Source organism: Sebastes umbrosus, chromosome 3 (assembly GCF_015220745.1).
Source record: "Sebastes umbrosus isolate fSebUmb1 chromosome 3, fSebUmb1.pri, whole genome shotgun sequence".
NCBI lineage: Eukaryota > Metazoa > Chordata > Actinopteri > Perciformes > Sebastidae > Sebastes > Sebastes umbrosus.
This window is the reverse complement of record NC_051271.1, coordinates 19,157,537-19,176,362: the sequence shown is the minus strand read 5'-3', so window position 1 is coordinate 19,176,362 and position 18,826 is coordinate 19,157,537. Positions and strand designations below refer to the sequence as shown.

General features: G+C 40.9%; 1 protein-coding gene across 4 annotated transcripts in view; it reads left to right on the top strand.

Moving 5' to 3' along the window:
* Positions 1–18,826, top strand: part of LOC119484813 (protein sidekick-1-like) — a 291,651-nt gene that overhangs the window by 242,186 nt on the left and 30,639 nt on the right. For all 4 annotated transcript variants that reach the window (XM_037763916.1, XM_037763915.1, XM_037763914.1 and 1 more), the window contains 4 exons: positions 1,259–1,374; positions 4,135–4,321; positions 6,099–6,197; positions 11,158–11,352. In XM_037763916.1, coding sequence (XP_037619844.1) covers positions 1,259–1,374; positions 4,135–4,321; positions 6,099–6,197; positions 11,158–11,352 — 597 coding nt within the window. The remainder of the gene's footprint in view (positions 1–1,258; positions 1,375–4,134; positions 4,322–6,098; positions 6,198–11,157; positions 11,353–18,826) is intronic.

The following is an 18,826-nucleotide window of genomic DNA, read 5'->3' as shown; positions in this document are numbered from 1 at the left end:
TTTATTTCTCTAGGGGAGCTTCATTGATTTTGATATCGCATGCAGTGAATTTAATCCTGTCAGGAGCACACATCTGTGTAATTTTGCTCACTGTTTCTCAGTAATATTTACAACAAGGGCTGGGTGATATTTCACAATATTTTTGACCAAATGCCTTAATATCGATATTGTGACGATATTGTAGGGTTGACCATTGGTGCTTTCACAAAATATTTACACAATGAGATTTTTTATAAATAATCATCAGTAATGTTGATATAATGACCAAGTGGCTAAAGACAAATAATAGAACAGCTAGAATAGTCTGGTAAATTCAGGAAATTACGTCACTTTACTGTAATGCAGCCTTTAAAACCAGGAAAAGACAACACTTATGCAATATTACGATATCTAAAATCTAAAACGATATCTAGTCTCTCATCATGATAACAATATATCGATATATTGCCCAGCCCTAAATACAACCCTGATTACCGAGTGTATTGCTGCACATAATATAGGTTTCTGTGTTTCCTGATATTTTCATCAGCTCAGCATACAATTTGAGTCCTGTGTGACAAAGAAGTAGAACATTTTTTTTAAATGTTATTTGAAAAATATGATGAAAAAATACTTTAAAGGAACAGTGTGTAGCATTTAGGGATATCTATTGGCAGAAATGGAATTAAAATATATATATATATAGGATAATATATATATTTCTAAGTATGTTTTCTTTAGTGTATAATCACCTGAAAACAAGAATCATTGTGTTTTCATTACCTTAAAATGAGCCGTTTATATCTACACAGGGAGCGGGTCCTCTCCACGGAGTCCGCCATGTTGCAACACCATGTTTCTACAGTAGCCCAGAACAGACAAACCAAACTCCGTTAACTTTTCCTGCTTGGGCCGGAGTCAATAACGTTACTCGCTCCCGTCGCCGCCGCTCTCTCTCTCTTGCTTCACTACTCACTTCCCACATACACACACACTCTATGCACTGGCTCCGCTCCAAATGGCTCTAGAGAGGGACATTCGCGTTTTTGCGTCGGCCACCGTACGTCTTCAACACGCTTGGCACACGGGAGAGGCTTCAATTGGTTGCAGTCTCCTCACCTCACCGCTAAATACTACACACTGGACCTTTAAATGAAAAAATTCTATTTAATATTTTTCAGAATTACTAGAAATAGTGGTCCATACTTGGTCTGTGTAGAATGATAGTCCACTGTTTGTAATTTTGGAATGTATGTGTGTGTGTGTGTGTGTTCTCTAGTTCCATCTGGATCTCCGATGAACGTGTCAGCTGAGGCCGTGAGTTCCACCAGGATCCTGCTCAAATGGTTCGCTCTCCCTCAGGCACAGAAGAACGGAGTCATACTTGGATACAAGGTGTATAAAACACTCAAACACACACTCACATACACACCCTGGCATTCTCACTTGACCCCCTCAGCCCATTATCACTTCTTCCAACACCTTCACACACACTCTCTCTCTCACACACATTCACAGAGAGATGAACACACAAAAACAAATCTAATATAAGCCGAATATGACGTAATAGCCTGTAACTGCTCTAGTTTGTTCTTCCTACATTACTGCTTTTAAAAGCACCCGGCTACAGTAAGTATGTCTGGGGGCGTGTGTGTAACTGTGCACATGCATATGAGAGAGGCTTTAATGTTTAATACCCTTTCATAAAACAGCAGTTTTGGTGTCATGTTGTAGTCGAAACAATAGCTGGATTATTCATTTATGAGAAGTGGACAATAATCCATAAAGCCTTTTGGTTTTGGGGAGTGCTTTGTTCGTTTGAAGTAAACATAAACTGCAGTTTAGGCAAGAGATGGTGAATTGTTGAGTATTCATGCATGGTGTGAATATGCGCTGGAGATTCTGCATTAGTATTTAAGTCCAGACTTGTGACCCACTTAAGCAACATAGCCTACAATCTATCCACGTCATCTTTTTCTTGTATTTCCAAACTAAGTCGAAGAAGTCTGTCTTGCCGGAACCCCCCGATGGTGACGTATATAACATACTCTGATGCACAGGTTTCTAAGAAAAAGCTGGATAAATACTGTTGATGGTGAAGTGCCAGGTGCACTCATTTTTACCTGAGTGCACCACTTACTGGCAGTCACATCTCTCCTTTTAGACTCCCACGCTCACCCTCCAGGGGTTTATTATAATGTACTCCACTTCCTTGTTTGATAAAAAAAAAAAATAGAGGACATGCACCAGTTGTCTGTACTTTTGCAATATAGCTTTTCTTGTTCCGTGGCATATATGTAGCGCCCCGCAAGGTCCTTAGAAAGGAAAATTTAACATGGAGAAAACACATGCTAAATATTTTGCTAATATAAAACTGGCATTGAGTACAGCTCTTAATCACCACCCAAACAAAGCATAGCAGAAGAAAGCATTAAAAAGAGGGAAATTTATCATGGACACGCTTATGTTATAAATACATAAATCTACTAAAGAAAACAGGCTGTGACTGTGTGATATAAACCAGTACCATCCAGTATTTTAAATATGTTGTGTAAAATTCAGGTCATATCATCCACCGTGCCCAAAGCACATCACACTCCCCGTCTGTGTGTTTTTTTGTGCCCTCCTGAGGATCACGCTGAGCAGTACGCCTACCATTTTAATAGATGGGAAGAGGCCGCCAGCGCTAGCTCTTCAACACCTCCCATCCTCTAGTAGATGTTGAATAGTTCTCCTGCCTCCTTTCACGCACTTCTTATGACATATGACATATTTCTGTTTTTAGACACTTAAGACCTGATATTTCCTTCAAAATGATTTTAAGTGTGGCAAGGAGTTCATGAAAATGAATAAAACGGTTCTTGACACATAATCCTGTTGCTGGTGAAAGAGCGCTGTGTCTATTTAGACGTGGGCACTGGTGTAATTTCATTTTCAGTATCAGTTTTAGTAGATGTTAAAGGATAGGTCTGGTGATTTTGTTTTTCAACATTTTTCTCATTGTCAACAAATCCCATGAAAAGACCAAAACCAACAGGCATTGCTTCTGTATCCAAAGCTTGATGTGGCCTTTTCCTCTGTGCCACAGACCTCCATTGTCCAAAACACATCAATGAGCCACACTGTTGCACTGGCTGACACGTTCCTTCATTATGATGCCGTATGCTGTGCAGATTGTAAAGCCGTTTGAGCCATATTTGGGATTTTGGGCTTTATGAAATAAAGTTGACTTGGCTTAACTGTGATGGGCATGGTCACTGTATTTTGATTGAATTCCACATACACCGATCTGGTGTTAAATACTCGCTAGCAGACCAAATCCACAGCTGAAAATAGTCCCCAACAAATACACTTTTTATACCAAATGTTTGACTAAAAACTACAATGCCCAGCTGTTATAGGATATTACTTTGCTTCCTTTAAAGAATAAACAATATGTGCCTGTGACCTTTTTTTAAAGGTTCTCTATATTATATTCAGAGCATTAATACAGCAGCAAACAACTATTTGCTATGTAAAGATTTAGAGGAGTAATGTTTACCTGAGCAGCGAATGAAATCACTCTCCCTGATCAGCTGATAATGCCGTCCCGACTGACGGTATCACTGTGAAAGCGTAGCACCCGCCCTCCGGTTCCCCCCCAGGTTAACACTGTTAGCTCTGTCAGCAGTTTTGCTGTCGTTTCCACTGTTAGCTCTGTCAGCACTGTTAGCTGCGGGCTGCCACCATGTTGAGAGCCGTGCGGAGGCAATGGAAATGCTCCCAATCTCGCATTTAGCACCTTTAAAATTGCAATTACTGATTTCTGCGCCACTTTGGGGTAGCATGAGCACAACACTGACATACTATAACCTTATAAAATAACCAAACCAGTGGCCAAAAACAACACTATGAGCGTGGTGAACCAAAACAGTAAAGATACAGGCTGGACAGCTAAATAATGAGCCGAATTTTTTTAGGTAGGAAGGAACAGACAGGGACTGGGTGCTGCAGACAAGTCGCAACAGTCTGAAAGTATTGAGACAAAAAACAAACAAACAGACAAACCGTTAAATTTCAGGGTCTAACTCCACATGTTTGTTCACTTTTGATCGATGTTTGTGATTGCGATTACATGTGTGACATCAATGCGTCTTTGTGTGCATCTGTGTCCAGGTGTTGTACAGCGAGAAGGACCCAGAAGGTCCCCCCAGTGTTCAGGTGGCAGAAGGAGAGGGGAGTGTGACGCTGCTCCTCGGGGCTCTCCAAAAATACACGGTGTACGTGCTGCAGGTGCTGGCGTACACACGGATGGGTGACGGCCCACAGAGCAACCCCATACTACTCCGAACCAAAGAAGATGGTAGGATAACTCTCTCTCTCTCTCTCTCTCTCTTTCTGTTTCGGTCTGATCACACGACCTTTCCATCCAGCAGTTTTGTTCAACACTTTTTGCCTTTTTTTCTCACCTCTGTAGCTGTTTTTCACCTCTTCCCACCTCTGCTGTCAGCTCAGCCAACAGTCTTTCCCCCACTTCACTGATCATCCTCTGGGTTCAGCTCACCCCTCAGACCCCCTCCACAGCCCAGACATGGAGAACACACTGTGTGTGTGTGTGTATTTGTGTTACTGTGTGCATATCTCCTCAGATACGACCATGGCAGCAACCCGGTCTGGTCTCCTTGAATAATGAAACACAAGCACACACACACACTAAAAAAACACACACTCATACCTCATCCTCTATCAAACAGTGTCACGTTTGAAAAGTTTTTCTCATTTCAGGATGAAACAAGAGCGGGGAAGTCAATTCCCGGCAATGTATAATGAACCTCCATCCTGTCTGTCAGTCACACACATACAGTACACACACTCACTCTGACATATATTTGGTGGTGTGGAACATGTACTTTTATCAGGAACGGCGTGAGGTTGAGAGAAAATTACATTTTCTATTTTGCGTCTTTTAGAAGTGCCTTTTAAAAATGTATAAGACACTATATATGAGTGTGTGTGAGCATATGCACATACATCTGTGTGCCTTGGTAGCGTCATACTGACTTATTAGAGTATAAGTGCTTAATGTTGAGATACTCTCTTTCTCATGACAGTATTGAGTAGGGCTGTGTATTGGCAAGAATCTGGCGATACAATACGTATCATGATACAGGGGTAACGACTCAATATTTTGCGATACTGTAAGCAAGGCAATATGTTGGGATTTTTTAAATTAAATTTTAGGAAAACTGTTATAGTATAAAGAACACACCAGAAATACACCATTTTAGAAATGGAAAAAATAACACATTTATAGTGCAAGCAAATAACTGCATGGTTTTTGCCCCAAACAGCGTGGGAATAGCATAAAAATGGGCATGTCTGTAAAGCGGAGACCCGTGATTTTTCTATAGGGGATACCTATAGAACCCATTTTCATTTACATATCTTGAGGTCAGAGGTCATGGAACCCCTGTGGAAATCACAGGTACTGCATTTAGATTAGAAATATGCTCAAACCATAATGTGGCAAACTCAAGCCCAACAAGCAACAACAGCTGTCAGTGTGTCAGTGTGCTGACTTGACTATGACTTGCCCAAAACTGCATGTGATTATCATAAAATGGGCATGTCTGTAAAGGTGAGACTCGTGGGTACCCATAGAACACATTTTCATTCACACATCTTGAGGTCAGAGGTCAAGGAACCCCTTTGAAAAAGGCCATGACAGTTTTTCCTCGCCAAAATTGTGCGTAAGTTTGAAGCGTTATTTAGCTTCCTAAGCTACTATGACATGGTTGGTACCAATGGATTTCTTAGGTTTTCTAGTTTCATATGATGCCAGTATCTTCACTTCTAGCTTTAAAACTGAGCCCTCTACAACCTCAGAAAAATTGAATAGTGGCCGGGCCTGACGGCAGGCCATCGGATTTTTGAGAGGTTAATTAAAAATCTCTAGTGTCTGGAGAATCGATACAGTATCGCACAACATGATATCACACAACATGATACTCATGTGTATCGATATTTCCTTACACCCCTGGTATTGAAGGAGTTTTTTATGCTTGTTTTGCTGCTGCTCTTTGTATATATTATTACTGTTTCATTCTGCTGCCAACTCCCTTCTCTATTTTTCTCTCCAGTCCCCGGCCCCCCTGTCAGGATGGTGTTTCCAGAAGTTCGGTTGTCATCCGTTAGGGTGGTTTGGCAGCCACCCACGAACCCCAACGGCATCATATTAGGTACAATAACAAACACACACACACACACACACACGTATCAGAAACCAGATATTTTAGGACAACATTTAAATCATAATCCATTTTTTCACGCTTGTTGTGACAATAGATTTATTTTCAATTGCTGAAGGACAGAGTTCGGCTTATAGAGGAAATGAGTGAGCAGTTTTAAAAGTGCACACACAAACACGCACACTGCTGTGATCTTTCAAGGCAAGGAAGGAAGTAAAAGCCGTAAAATGGAAAAGAGCTGATTCTGTTTTTAGCTTTCAAATAAGGGTCAGCTCTCTCCACTTCAGTGCCGACGTTTGTTGGTGTTTATGTACGTGTGTGTGTGTGTGTGTGTGTGTGTGTGCGTGTGTGCGTGCGTGTGTGCGCGCACGCTTGTGTGTGTGTGTGTGAGTGTCAGTGATCAAGCTTGTACCCGGAAAAAGGGCTATTATAGCTGCTGAAGCAAGACCCCTTTCCTAATGCATGCATAGCCTCATATATAAACACACTGAGATTCACACATATCACTTGTTTCTGAAACTGCAATTCGCAGCAGTGAATCAGAGAGAACAGATTAATGAAGAGGAAGAGAGAGGCGAGAGGAATGTGAAAGCTGCTGAGCTGGAAACAGAGAGAACAGAAGGGGAGAGACAGCAGAGAGGAGATGTATGGAGGTGAGAGGAGGGACAGGTGTGTGTGTGTTGCACAAGGGGGAGAAAGGAGCAGTATTTGTCCTCTCAGTGGGGGAGGGAGTCGCGCAGGACAGTGTGAGTGATGTGTGACTGTATCGTAAGGGGGAGGACATTTAGTGCGACACCACTCTGTGACAGAAGGATGAGTGGGAGGGCAAATCTCTCTCTCTCGATCACAGAGACAAACACAAGCGCGCAGTCCTGCTGTGTCCTTGCTGGGTACGAGGTCTGTGTGTGTGTGTGTGTGTGTGTGGAGACTATGCAGATACAAATAACTGGAGTGCACCGCTTTCTTTAGTGCTCATGACTGCCTCATTTCTCCTTGGGTTCTCAACCCATAGGGGACTGGCGCAGAAGGTGGACAGAGGAGAAACAAGTCCACAGAAGGTGCACAATCTAATTTGGCACAAGGCAGTGAGGCATTTGTGTTTTGACGTGATCTCTTGGTGAATATACTACAGCCACAAGCTGCATCCCAATTCCATATTACATATTAATTATAAGGAAGTTTTGAGTATGTAGTGTGTTCATACACTGAAGTCACAAACATGAGTAGAGGAGAGCCGGTACGAAAGTAACACTTTTCAGATAAACGTCATTTTAAAAGATAACGTTAGAGACAGAAATTCATTTTCGTTGTGACCAACAAATCACAGGTGTCTTGTATCAATAACAAGTGTTATTTTGTATAAATGTGTAAATACTTCGAAATAATTTGACTTTGAACGGACGTTGTGCATTGTTACTTTGGACCCTGCCAATCGGGACAAAAGTAACCCAACGGTATAAACTTGAATTGTTCATATATTATTCTTGTTTTTATTAAACAACGTCTGACAATGCCCTTGTTAATATGTGATTGCAAACATATTATGTCCTTATCTTAATAAAAAAAGATTAAATTTAATTTTCAATTTCATCAAATGTTTTACAACAACAGTATAACTGTAAAAGAAAATATAGCAGTAATTCAGATTCAGACAACTTTACTGATAATAACACATTTAATTTAATTGTTATCTGTTACTTTCGTCCTGACAAAGACTCCTGACAGTTAAACCTGACTTGCGGCTATACTGAAAAACTCTGACATGTCAAACTTCAGGATGTGTTAAAGTACTAAATAATCTCTCAAATGATCATTATGACTCATAAAACAATAAACAGAACCTGTCATTGAAAAAAATACCGCTTGAGTGAATTTACTTTACGTGATCCACAACAGCTTTCCGGGTAAAACACCCCAACGTATCAACGTGGTTTTTCGCAGGTCAGTGTTGCGTGCTGTACGTTCTGACGTAGTTTGTCATATCAGACTCGTAAGAGCTCGGAGAAAATCACTACGTTTCTTTTGTCCCGCATTACTTTTGTACCGGCTCTCCCCTACTCCAAAAAGTCAGTATGCATACTAAAAAAACATTTGATTTTTGAGTGTGCTGTTGGTGTATACTGTTGTCTAACAATGCAATGCTCAAAAGAAATGTCTCTTTGTGAGGGTTAATTGGCAGTGGCATTTCAAAGTTGCAGTTTGATGCCTGTCGCCTCACATAAAGCATTACTACCTGTCAGCACTGTTTACCAAACTGATTTTTGTAGACCATCTGCAAAAATAGTATACTATTAAATAATTGTACAAGCTGTATGGGAAAAAACCTACGTTCTACGTTGGCTCATTGAACATCTGGTGTGTGTTGTGCACATCTAAACACAGAAATCCAAAAGCCGTTCCAGCAATTTATTAGTGTGGCAATTTAATCAGGGATGGATGGATGATTATTTTCCTGTACATAAGAAGGAAAACATAAAAAAAAACACAAATTAGAACAGTAGCAGTAAACACAGGAGTAGATTAATAAAGCAAATCAAGTCATCATCATTCTCACTTACTTTAATTAATGCATTTATAATCTCAGCATTAAGTACATCTTCAGGGCCTACTAAACATAAAATCTAATATAAATGCAGTACAAAACAATCCATTAAACACCAAATCATTTGAGATCATAAGAATGGAAAACCCTATTTAGACTCCCATGGATTGTCTCTTTGTTCATCATTCAGTCATAGTTTAGAGGGAAAAGGCTAACAAACCTACATGGAGGGGTTGAATATAAGCACCTCAGGGGTGGAAAGCTATCCATAGATTGAAAACGATGCAAATACTAAGCACGGATGCATGTGATTTAACATTATATATAATTTGTATGTAGTGTAGAAATGGAAGAGATGACGAGAGGGGACATGGAGTCATAATACATAGCAACCACCTGCAGTTGCTCTGCAAGCTTTCAGCTCTGACGTACTTTGTTATACAGTCATAGTACTAAGAATATACTATCTCTCAACAGGCTTTGTAGTAGCATTGTGAGGTTTTTATTAACACAGACAAGCTCAAGGAGCAGCTAAAAGCAAAAAAAAGCTTGTATAAATACACATTTTGAATGCATTAAAGGGATAGTTTGGGTGTTTTGAAGTGGGGTTGTATGAGGTACTTATTCATAGTCAGTGTATTACCTATAGTAGATGACGGTCGGCACGCCCCCAGTTTGGAGAGACAGACCGGAGTAGCGGCACCGGAACAAAGCAATACAGTGCAGTGGACGGGGACGGAAAAAAAGGTATTTTAGCCACCTAAAAGAAAAGAAAGGCTCACCTAAAAAAAAATGTATATTCATTTAAGTGTACGGTGTATGTAGAATATTTTTCGAAGGCAAACTGAATTAAAAGTGAAACGTATCTATACTGTTTTTGTCATCTGAGCCTGCAGATCGAGAGAGCATAGATACATTTCCCCATCACAAAGGGGAAGTAAAGGGCTGTCTGACGGCAAGATAAAGCGATGATAATATTCTAAATATATCGTACACTGAAATGGATATCAATTTTTTTTGGGTAAGGCTTTCTTTTAGGTGGCTAAAATACGTTATTCTGCCCTCCCTGTCCATAGCTCTGTATTGCTTTGCCCCACTTCAAAACACCCAAACTATCCCTTTAAAGGAACAGTGTGTAGCACTTGGGGGGATCTATTGGCAGAAATGGAATACGATATTAATAACTATGTTTTCTTTGGTGTTTAATCACCTGGAAATAAAAATCGTTGTGTTATCATTACCTTAGAATGAGCCGTTTATATCTACAGTAGACCAGAACGGACAAACCAAACACTGGCTTTGGATTGGGCCATTTGCATTTGCCGTCGGCTACCGTAGTTCTCCTACACACTTGGCACACGGGAAGACTTTCAGTTGGTTGTAATCTGCAACCTCACCGCTAGATGCCGCCAGATCCTACACACTGACCCTTTAAGCTATGAAATATACTGTACGTGTCACATCTTTTCAATGCAAAACAGAGATGTGTTTTCACTAGCATGACGCAGTCACTTTGTAATACAGATGCAGCCTCGTGTATCTGATAGCAGCGATGTCCTGATGATATTCAGTTCACAACATAATGCTTTGCTCTGACCCAATTGGCAAGAGGATTTGTTATCTAGCTGTTATCCAATAATCTTCCACACACTGCGTTCACATTAATATACAATCAGACTATCTGATGAGATTATCACTCACACAACCAGATTAGGCCCCTCTGAGCAGATTACCATCCTGACTGTTTTACCATGAACCTCCGGCACACACTTGTGTGTGTGTTTGTGTGTATTTGGTGTACAATACAATCTTCATATTGAGAGCCTTTGTGAGTGGCCAGTGGCCTGTGGAAAGCTTGGTCGGGGATCAGTGGTTTCAGTGTATGTGTGTATGTGTTGAAGGGTGTTAGTGTTATTACATGGCCTACTGCACATGAGACAGAGAAACAGACACAAGCCGTGTACACTGCAGGTCACAGCCAAGGGGACAGAGGAGAGGCTGTGTTTTTATAATGTGTGTGTGTGTAGGGGAATGTCAGTGTGTGAGCTATGACGTGTGAATTATGACTTTGTGTATAGAGTATAAGAGCTCCATACATACACAGGTACTAACAGCAAAGCAGCTGCATGAATCAAATCTCTTCAGAGCAGATATGGACATTTTCAGGAACGGCAGAAAAGTGTTTGTTTGTATGTGTTTCTTCAGTTGTGTGGTACGTGGGATTGTGTGGTTATGTTTTCAGGCTTTTTCCAATCTCACATTGTGCTGTCTTTGATTCCTGTGGGCTCTGTGATCTAAAGTAGGCCACAAAAAACACACACACACAGAAACACATTCACACACTCAGACTTCCACACAGATTTCAGCTGTCTTCCTCATCCGTCTGTCTTTCCGCCTGTCCCTCACTAGGCTACCAGATCTCCTACCGCTTGGACAGCAGGGACCCTCAGCGATGGACCACAGTGGAAGTGGGCTCCAACGCTCGACAGTTCACTGTCACAGGACTCTCCCCTGAGCAGGCCTACGTGTTCCGACTCACTGCTCGCACCGCCGTGGGCTGGGGCGAAGAGCAGGAGGCCCTGGTTGTTACCACTGAACGCAGAGGTAGAGGACACACACATGCACTTCAGCTTTACATGGTGTCTCGTTTGTTATCAGATCTGTTTCTGTAGCCATGGATATATTAATATCTAGTAGGAACCTGAACTCTCAAGCTGCCACAAAAACATGATGTGCTGGATGTGTTTGTGCAGTTTGAGATCATATCGGAATAATGTCAGTACAGTATATAGTGACAGATAACACACAGAGAGAAAGAGCTTGTGATAAAGGTCCCCACCCTCAATCTAGTCACCTGTATCAAACACTGCTTTCAGATATTTATTCATTGAAAATTTATTTTCAGCTTACAGTGAAAGATATAGCTCTACATGGACACACATTTTTTTTTTGCCAAAGGTAGAAAACAGTGTTGCTTATTACACGAGAGATTTCCTATTTGTGTTTTTATATGTGCTCTTCTTACCGGTTTGAAGTGGGCAGGGCTCAGTTGGAAAAGGGTGATGTCACATTCTTCCATGCACCAATCACAGTGAAGCAATATTTGAATAGAAATCTGACGGCAGTGTGGGGTTGTTCACTTATGTTGCCAGCACTGTCAATCAAATCTGATCTAACCACATCCACGCAGTTCTGATGAAGCAGATTAACTGCATTTTTGAGAGTTTATCTCTTGCACTAGCATAGCCAAAAGAAAAACTATGTGTGCATCAGAAAAAACTGGGTTTACCACATGATCCAGGGGCAGACTGGGACTGAAATTCAGCCTCGGACCTTAAGATGGAGAGGCCCCTTTTTTTAGTTTTAACACTAATACAGCCACCCCAGCTGCCACCTCAGTTTTGGACAATCTAATTAACAAAAGTGAAACTTCGATATCTGAGTGCAAGTGAATGCAGAAAGAGATGATGCTGCCGGCTGCCGCTCCGTTTTCCACCGGCCCCGGCAACTTTCTGTGAAGCCTCTCCCGGTCTCAGCCACACACAACGACTGCTCACGACTTTTTTCCTGCTAAATGTGTGTGTAGCGTTGCCAACTTCCACTAGTTGAAATATAGAACGTCTGCAGATGGATAGTGGCGGGTTGTTTTGTTTAGTAATCGTAACTCGTTTTAGTAAGGCTGCAACTGAAAATTCATTCTGCATTTGATTTTTTGCATGTGCCAGCTGCTTCTTTGGGTGGCACAGGCACACCTTGGCACACCTTTGGCTATGCCATTGATCTCTGTCTTGATAAATATTACCTGGGGATGTTTTCTTAAACGGTAGGGTTGGTAAAGATTTTAGAAACCTTTTTTGTTATATTAGTTGAAATTCTCATTACATCCCGACAGCAATCAATAAATCCAATGCTCTGACAAAAAAGAGAAAAAAATCCGGTATCTGTGTCTGTCGCAGAACTGTAATAAACCATCCAATCATTTCATTCGGCCCGAATGTAATGATTGGACGAGCGATCTCTCTGTCTACCTGCCTGCGTGCGTGCACTCTGCTTGTGTACTCATTGCGCGTCACTGGAGTCTTCCGAAAGCTGCTAGCTTGACTGCTGTTAGTACTAACAATAGCCATGTTCGTTGTTTACGTTCATAATGATAATTTTGGGAGAGTGGCTTTGGAGTGTTGCCGACTTGGTGACTTTCTTGCTAGATTTAGGGACTTTTGGAGCTAGTGCTGCTAGCTACTTTCAATGGAAAAGAGTTGGAAACACTGGGCTCGTTTTTTTGGCTGGATCATTTTTAAAAATCTAGTGTACTCTTGCTGGTTTCTCAAGATCACTCACCCTGCCTTTAATGACATTCATGAATGTTTAATGTTGTAGTGAATTGCTTAAAAGCCTTTAATACCTTTAACAGGCCAGCAGCACTTTGACATACCGCAGCCGCAAAATGACTAAAGGTCTAAATGGAACAGAGTCGTCATTAATGTTATATTATAGTTTTCCTGCTATGCTGAGTCAAAATATCAGCTATGAAAAAAGCCTATAGGGACACACATTATGTGGTTGATGGGTCACTGATGGGGTAGTTTTGGAGACAATGAAGAAACTTTACACAAAGCTGCCATCTCAAGTGTGTGTACGCACTGAGGCACGCAAGATTAAAATTAAATGTCTTCTCTTTTCTCTCTTTATATCGAAAGAGATACAGTATGATTACATTCTGAAACAGTATTGAATCCCACACTAATGGAACAGTATAACAAGTGTGTTCATTTTGCTTCTATAAAAAAAAAGACTTTTCTACATTGCTGGATAATTCAACGAGAATAAGGATGTCTAAGCCTGGAAGCTTTGACTAGTCCAGTAAATGTGCCTTTTTCATGCACCCCCACTGTATATAAGTATCATGTATCTCGTGTGGCATTTGCACCGAAGCAATGTAATAATCGGTAATGAAATTCACATTCTATTAGAATGATGCATAAGGAAATAAAATGTGTTAAATAAACCAGATTAGACGGGAAATTCTGTAAATGAGCCAAGTGACTTGATTCATGTTATTAATTTTACCGGTGCTTTGCAAAATCTTTGCCATCATGAACGTTTATTGCAGGAGACAAGTACAACTATGTTGTGGTTATTTTGTCCTCTCTTTTCACTTTAACTTTCAAGTGGTCACAGACGATATTTCGTCATGTTCTACAGTAATGCCAGTGCAGGAAGAGTCTGGAAAGCTTAGCTGAAGGTTTAGCATTTAAAAATGTTATGATCTCTGCAGCCGTACTTAACGGGGTGTAATGAGTTGTGGTCGACGATGTGAAGTCCTCGCAGAGATAAAGTTAGAGAAAGCGAGCAAGGAGCTCCGGACATGAAGCTCGGACAGATTATCAGTGCTTCAACAACAAGTAGTAGTTTGTGGTTGGACATGCAGAATCCTTTGTTTCTGGGCACTTAATATTAGCACAAGATAAAAAAAAAAAAAAAATGACCTTTTCGGTGCAGGACATTTTACGTACAGAACAAGAAGAAATGACATTTAGAAAGTTCAGTGGAGGAAGAGCTGCTCGGCAGTAAATGTAGATATTGAAATGACCAGGTGTTAGCCCTCCTGCGGCGGCTTAATGAGAGTCGGGAGCTCCAAAAAAGGAGTCATTTAAAAAAGGGAGGTTTGTTAAATCATCACAAAAAATTACAGATTATTAGACGAAAGAAAATTGTGGCTTTCAGTCTGTTGATATTTGTTGATTTAGACAGCAAAGACGATCAGCCTTTCACACTCAGCTGTCTTGCAACACATGGCGCTCTGCTCTGTTGTGGGCGGGTGAAAAATGCTCAGTTTGTAGGTGAGAAAGAGAATGAGACTGGCATTGTGTTGAAATGGCAGCAGTTGGAATGTCTGCTTTTTGCCAAAAGGAGAGAGCACAGGCCAGACAACAAGATGTGAAAGCCATAAATCTTAGATTCTAAACCAAAGTAATTACTATTGATCAATACTTCTATCAGCACTCTGCAATTATAGTAATTTTGTCTTTCAGGGCAGCAGTTTCTAATTGCTAATTTCTTTTTTAACATTTCGTCTAATTTGAGCCGTCGCTGGCCTCATCGTAGGGTATTAACTGTGAAAATAACAGGAATTTCAACACACTCAAACACTGAATGTGACAGCCCATGCCGATGGCGAGATGTAGGAGGCTGAGCAGTGACAGTAACTCTCCTAAGACAGTTTTGTCTCTAAAAACCTGCAACAGAACAGAATCCTCCAACACACAGTCAGTGGCCAGAAAGGAAGAACTGATTTTTACGGTGACTTGACTTTTAAAGAGGTGAAGACGTGCATGAGCAGAGTGCACTTCTTTTTCCTTCAATTTAGAAACAAATAAAAAGTTTTTATCGTCCTCAGATTCAGAGGTCGTGGTACTTTTATCTCATCTTGTCTAGACTTCTGCTCCTCTCACTCTCGTCCTGCTTCGATCAACTGCTTTCATGTCTTCAGAATGAAGCAGCGAGGACTTTAACTGACGTAAAGTGAAGATTCAGTATATCCCATACTTACATTTATTGGAAAGGAAGATTTTACTGATCATAATAATAATCAAAATTGGACAATTTCAGGGGTTAATCTGCCATACATGAAGGCTACTGTGTGTGTTTACATATGGACCAGGTGCTATTTTTGGTTTCACTTCATGAAAGATGTTTGACTGAACGATGACAAGAGAAAATAACATACTGGAACAAACTGACAGAGGATGTCAAGGAACAAGTGACAGTGTTAGTGAGGCAGGCATGAAATGGCAGTAGACGATAAAGTGGGCAAATACTCAGGAATCAAATTGTAAAGATAGATGTTTCTTGAACTAGTTTTAAATCCAAATTAACCAGGAGACACTAACTGAGGGCGTTTTCATATTAGGTACGATTGATCCGTACCGTGCCCGAGTACGATTGCCCCCCTCCCCAGTCCTCTGCCGCTCAGCTTTCACATTAATAATGTTGGTCCGTACCTGAGTACACTTGCGTCATCATCCACGTGTATTTGTTTATGTTGAGAACAGCTGTTCTAGCGGCAGAGCATCGTAAAACACTTCATTCAAGCTTCACAGAAACAAAATAAAACTCACCAAAACCGTCGTCATTGGTCTTTCCAACCATCACCAACTCTGGTTTGGTCAAACCAATCCCTTATTTCACAGAGTTTGATGTGAAAATATGCCAACTCTACACGTTGTTCCACCCGCTGTCTCTCTCTCTGCCCATTGAGCAGAAAGGCCGTACAGTTCAGAGGATGAGATCGGCGCATGCTACGGGCAGATACAGATTTCGGAAGAGACCGGCGGCGTTGAAAAAAAGCCTGTCCTTTCAAAACTACTCGCTGACTGCTAATGTTACGCACGTTAAATAGCAGTCCCCTTCCGTGTTTTGGTACAGATGGTTTTCACACCTGATGCGAACCGTACCTGAGTACACATGAACTGTACTCCAGACCACCTTTTCAAGTGGACTTGAGTACGGATCTACGAACCGTGGCCAAGTACGGTACGGAGTATTCACACAAATTAAACAAACTGGACCTCGGGGTCAAGTGTACTCGGATCCGGGCCCGGGTCCCTGATGTGACAGCACCCTAAGACTCACCAAACAATTTAACATTACACGTTAACAAAACAGAAGGTGCCCGACCTGTATGTTTACTAGGATGTAACAGGTTGTTAAACTGTGAGGCTTCCCTCACATAAAATTACCATATTGTTTAACTGTATTAGCCACAAGTCATAAAAGTCAATACTGCAGATCCATCATACATATGCAATATAAGCTGAGTCAGTGTTGTTACATGGCAAGTTTTATGCTGCAGTGTTTGTCCTCTGTGAGCCTGACTGTTTCCAGTGTAGACTCAGGACTAAAGATGATTACGCTTTCATCCTCAGATGCTGCTTCAAAACAACAGGCAGGAAATTTTGTATCATCTTTTGAATACATTTTTTTTCTGGCCACTCAGGGGCCAGGAGTTATTGAGAATGGGACACCGATATGTTATTACCTCAAAATGTCGATGGTGAACTTGTTAGCAAACAGTTGCATATTTGCACATCTAGCAGTTATGGAGAAACATTAGCATTCATGTGTGGTCTTGTTTGTGTCCACCTGAGGAATAAAAGTCCAATATGTACTCCCCTATTAGCTCTGTTTTTGGTCTCCACTGACTCCTGAGGGAAATATCTGTCTCTTTAGCTGCTAAATGCTCCACCATGTTCACCAGCTAGTTGCTAACTGTGTCTGTCTGCAGTTTGGTGATGGGAAGGTAGCGTACAGTGGAGTTTCAGCGCTTTTTTGCTGGAAACTACACTGATGAGAACGGTGAGAGTGAAAAGTCAAAACTGTAGAGTTGCGGGACGTAAAACCAAAACAGTGAGCTGAAAGATGTTAAAACACTGTAAGTTGTGTGATAACTCTCTGTAGACAGTGGGTCTGAAAAGTGAAGCCAATGCTGAAGTGCCTTAAACTTGCATTCTTTCTAACAGCCAGCAGGGGGCGACTCCTCTGGTTGCAAAAAGAAGTCTGATTGTATAGAAGTCTATGAGAAAATGAGCCTACTTCTCACTTGATTTATTACCTCAGTAAACATTGTAAACATGAGTTTATGGTCTCAATCACTAGTTTCAAGTCTTCTTCAATACAGCATGATGTTCATTTATTAAATTATGGTCCCATTTAGAACCAAATAGAACATATAGCAAAGTATGCTTTAGGGCGTGGCTACCTTGTGACTGACAGGTCGCTACCACAGCGTTGTCCAGTCTAGGAGTTGTCCATGTTGTTGTCTTGGAACTTTAACCCTTTCACAGTGTGTTTTCAGTTAAAAAAAGTTAATTATAACCTTTTTGGTCGACTAAAAACGTCTTATTTAGCATTCAGTTGCACTTAGCTCCACCCTCTCGTGTCACTTCTGGTTGCAAATAACCAAGATAGCGAAGGCCAAAATGCTGAACTCAAGGCTTCAAAAAGGCAGTCCACCAACCAGTCTATGTCTGTAGGTCACTATAAGCAACACCTTTCACATCAAGTACTGATCATACTTTTTTATGTATCTTAAAATTCATTATCAATATCCTATATGTACAAATCATATCAGTATTACATTCTGTGAGCAAGGTAATATAATCATTAGATGAAGAGACATGGTGGAAAGGTTTAAGTGCCAGATGGTGTTGAAGTTTGACCGAGAACTATTCCACCAAAGTGAAATATCACTTTAAAATGAAGTTACAGTTGCTGTGGTGTCTCAGCAGGCTAACGCATGAATAACTTTGGTTTGAATGTGGCTCTCAGCCTTTGATATATGTCATCCCTGATCTCTCTCTCCAATTTTCTCTGTCAGCCGGCACCGTGTATGTCTAGTAAAGCATCGAAATGCTACAAAAGGCCCTGTATTAAAATGTGACAGTGAAGGGAATTTTTATGAAAACCTGGAATCATGATGTCAGATATTCCGTTGGGAGCTATCAGCTGGCGTAGTGCATTTTAATTGGATCAGATATCATAACATCTGCAGCATCATTATCAGGGTTTCTTAAAGAATAGAATTCAGTGGTTCCCTGTTCCACTTGAGTAACGTAATGGCCCATTCTCACTGTGAGATAGACAGAATAGCCTAATAGAGATTTCTTTCTGATGATGCAGAAGAGACCAACTTAATCCCCAGAAAAAGAAAATTGGCTTTTTGAGTGTGTATGTGTGTGAGGCTGAGTGCATGGATGAAAATAACTCCCTCTGGAGAGATGTATCTATGCTGATATTTGTCTCCTAGAGGGTGATAACTGATAAGGTAAAGGACAACATACAGAACCATATTTAGCAGAATTCACCCCCTGTTGGTGTGTGTATCGTCCGGTATCAACAATCTCTTCCTACTTATTCCTATTTAGTCATTATTTCTTTAAGCATGTTATTCTGTGTCAGTCATAATCAGTTGGGGTTTTATTGCTATATTGTTATTCTTGAGCTATGCATCTTCTATAGTAGGCCTATAATACTCCAATAATATTCCAACTGAAACATTATAGGGTTAAGGTGGTGTGTT